General features: G+C 51.8%; 1 protein-coding gene across 1 annotated transcript in view; it reads left to right on the top strand.

Moving 5' to 3' along the window:
• Positions 1–963, top strand: part of LOC119594811 (alpha-amylase 1-like) — a 15,613-nt gene that overhangs the window by 11,942 nt on the left and 2,708 nt on the right. Inside the window, 1 exon segment of the mRNA XM_037943902.1 lies at positions 19–177. Within this exon segment, the coding sequence (XP_037799830.1) occupies positions 19–177 (159 nt within the window).

Below are 963 nucleotides of genomic sequence, written 5' to 3' on the forward strand. Positions count from 1 at the left end.
AACCTGTTAATCTACTAGCTAACTCCCCCCCCCCTCTCCCTCACCCAGTTACAAGCCAGTCAAAGAGGTCATCATCGCCGTCATCTCCCAACCGGACAGTCATCTTCATGCGCTACGAGACGACGCCAGAACAGGACGTGTTCATTCGAGGAGGAATCGATGCTGAACACAGGCCAGGTGATGGTGGGGGGGGGGGGATTGGGGGAGGTTGGGATGGGGAAGAGGGAAAGGGTGTAGAGGTTGTGAGGGTGGGGAGGAAGGGGAGGGGGTGGGGGGGAGTGTGGAAGGGAGGGGAAGGGTGTAGAGGAAGTGAAGGTGGGGAGGAAGGAGAGGGGGCGGAGTAGAAGGGGTGGGGGGAAGGGTAGAAGGGAGGGGACGCGGAAGAGGGAAGGGGAGGTGGAGGAGGAAGAGGGGGAGTGTGTAGAGTGACGTGTGAAGGGTGTAAGAGTGGAGATTGAAGTGGGGATGGAAAAGAACGGTGAGTAAAGTGTGGGTGAAGTGAGGAGAGTGAAATGTAGATGATTTTTGGAATGTGGAGAGTGAAGTGTAGATGGTGAAGTGTGACCTTTTGAGAGTGAAATGTAGATGAAGTGTGGAGTGTGGCTAATGAAATGCTGACGGCGAAGTGAGTGAAGTGTGGCGATTGGAGAGTGAAATATAGATGGTGAAGTGTGAAGTATGGGAAGTAAAGTGTAAATGGCACAATGTAGAGAAGGAAGTATCGATGGCAAAATGTAGCGTGTCGAGAGTGAAGCGTAGCTGGTGGAGTGCTGAGACTGAAGTGTAGATGAAAACTGGAGTGTGGGGAGTGAAGTGTAGATAGAGTTTGGAGTGTGAAGAGTGAGTGTAGATGGTGAAGTGTAACATGTGGAGAGTGACATGTATAAGGTGTAGTGTGGACAGTGAGGTGTAGATGAAATTTGTAGAGTGTGGAGAGTGAAGCGTGAGGGGTGAACAGACAGC

Source organism: Penaeus monodon, chromosome 34 (genome assembly GCF_015228065.2).
Source record: "Penaeus monodon isolate SGIC_2016 chromosome 34, NSTDA_Pmon_1, whole genome shotgun sequence".
NCBI classification, from domain to species: domain Eukaryota; kingdom Metazoa; phylum Arthropoda; class Malacostraca; order Decapoda; family Penaeidae; genus Penaeus; species Penaeus monodon.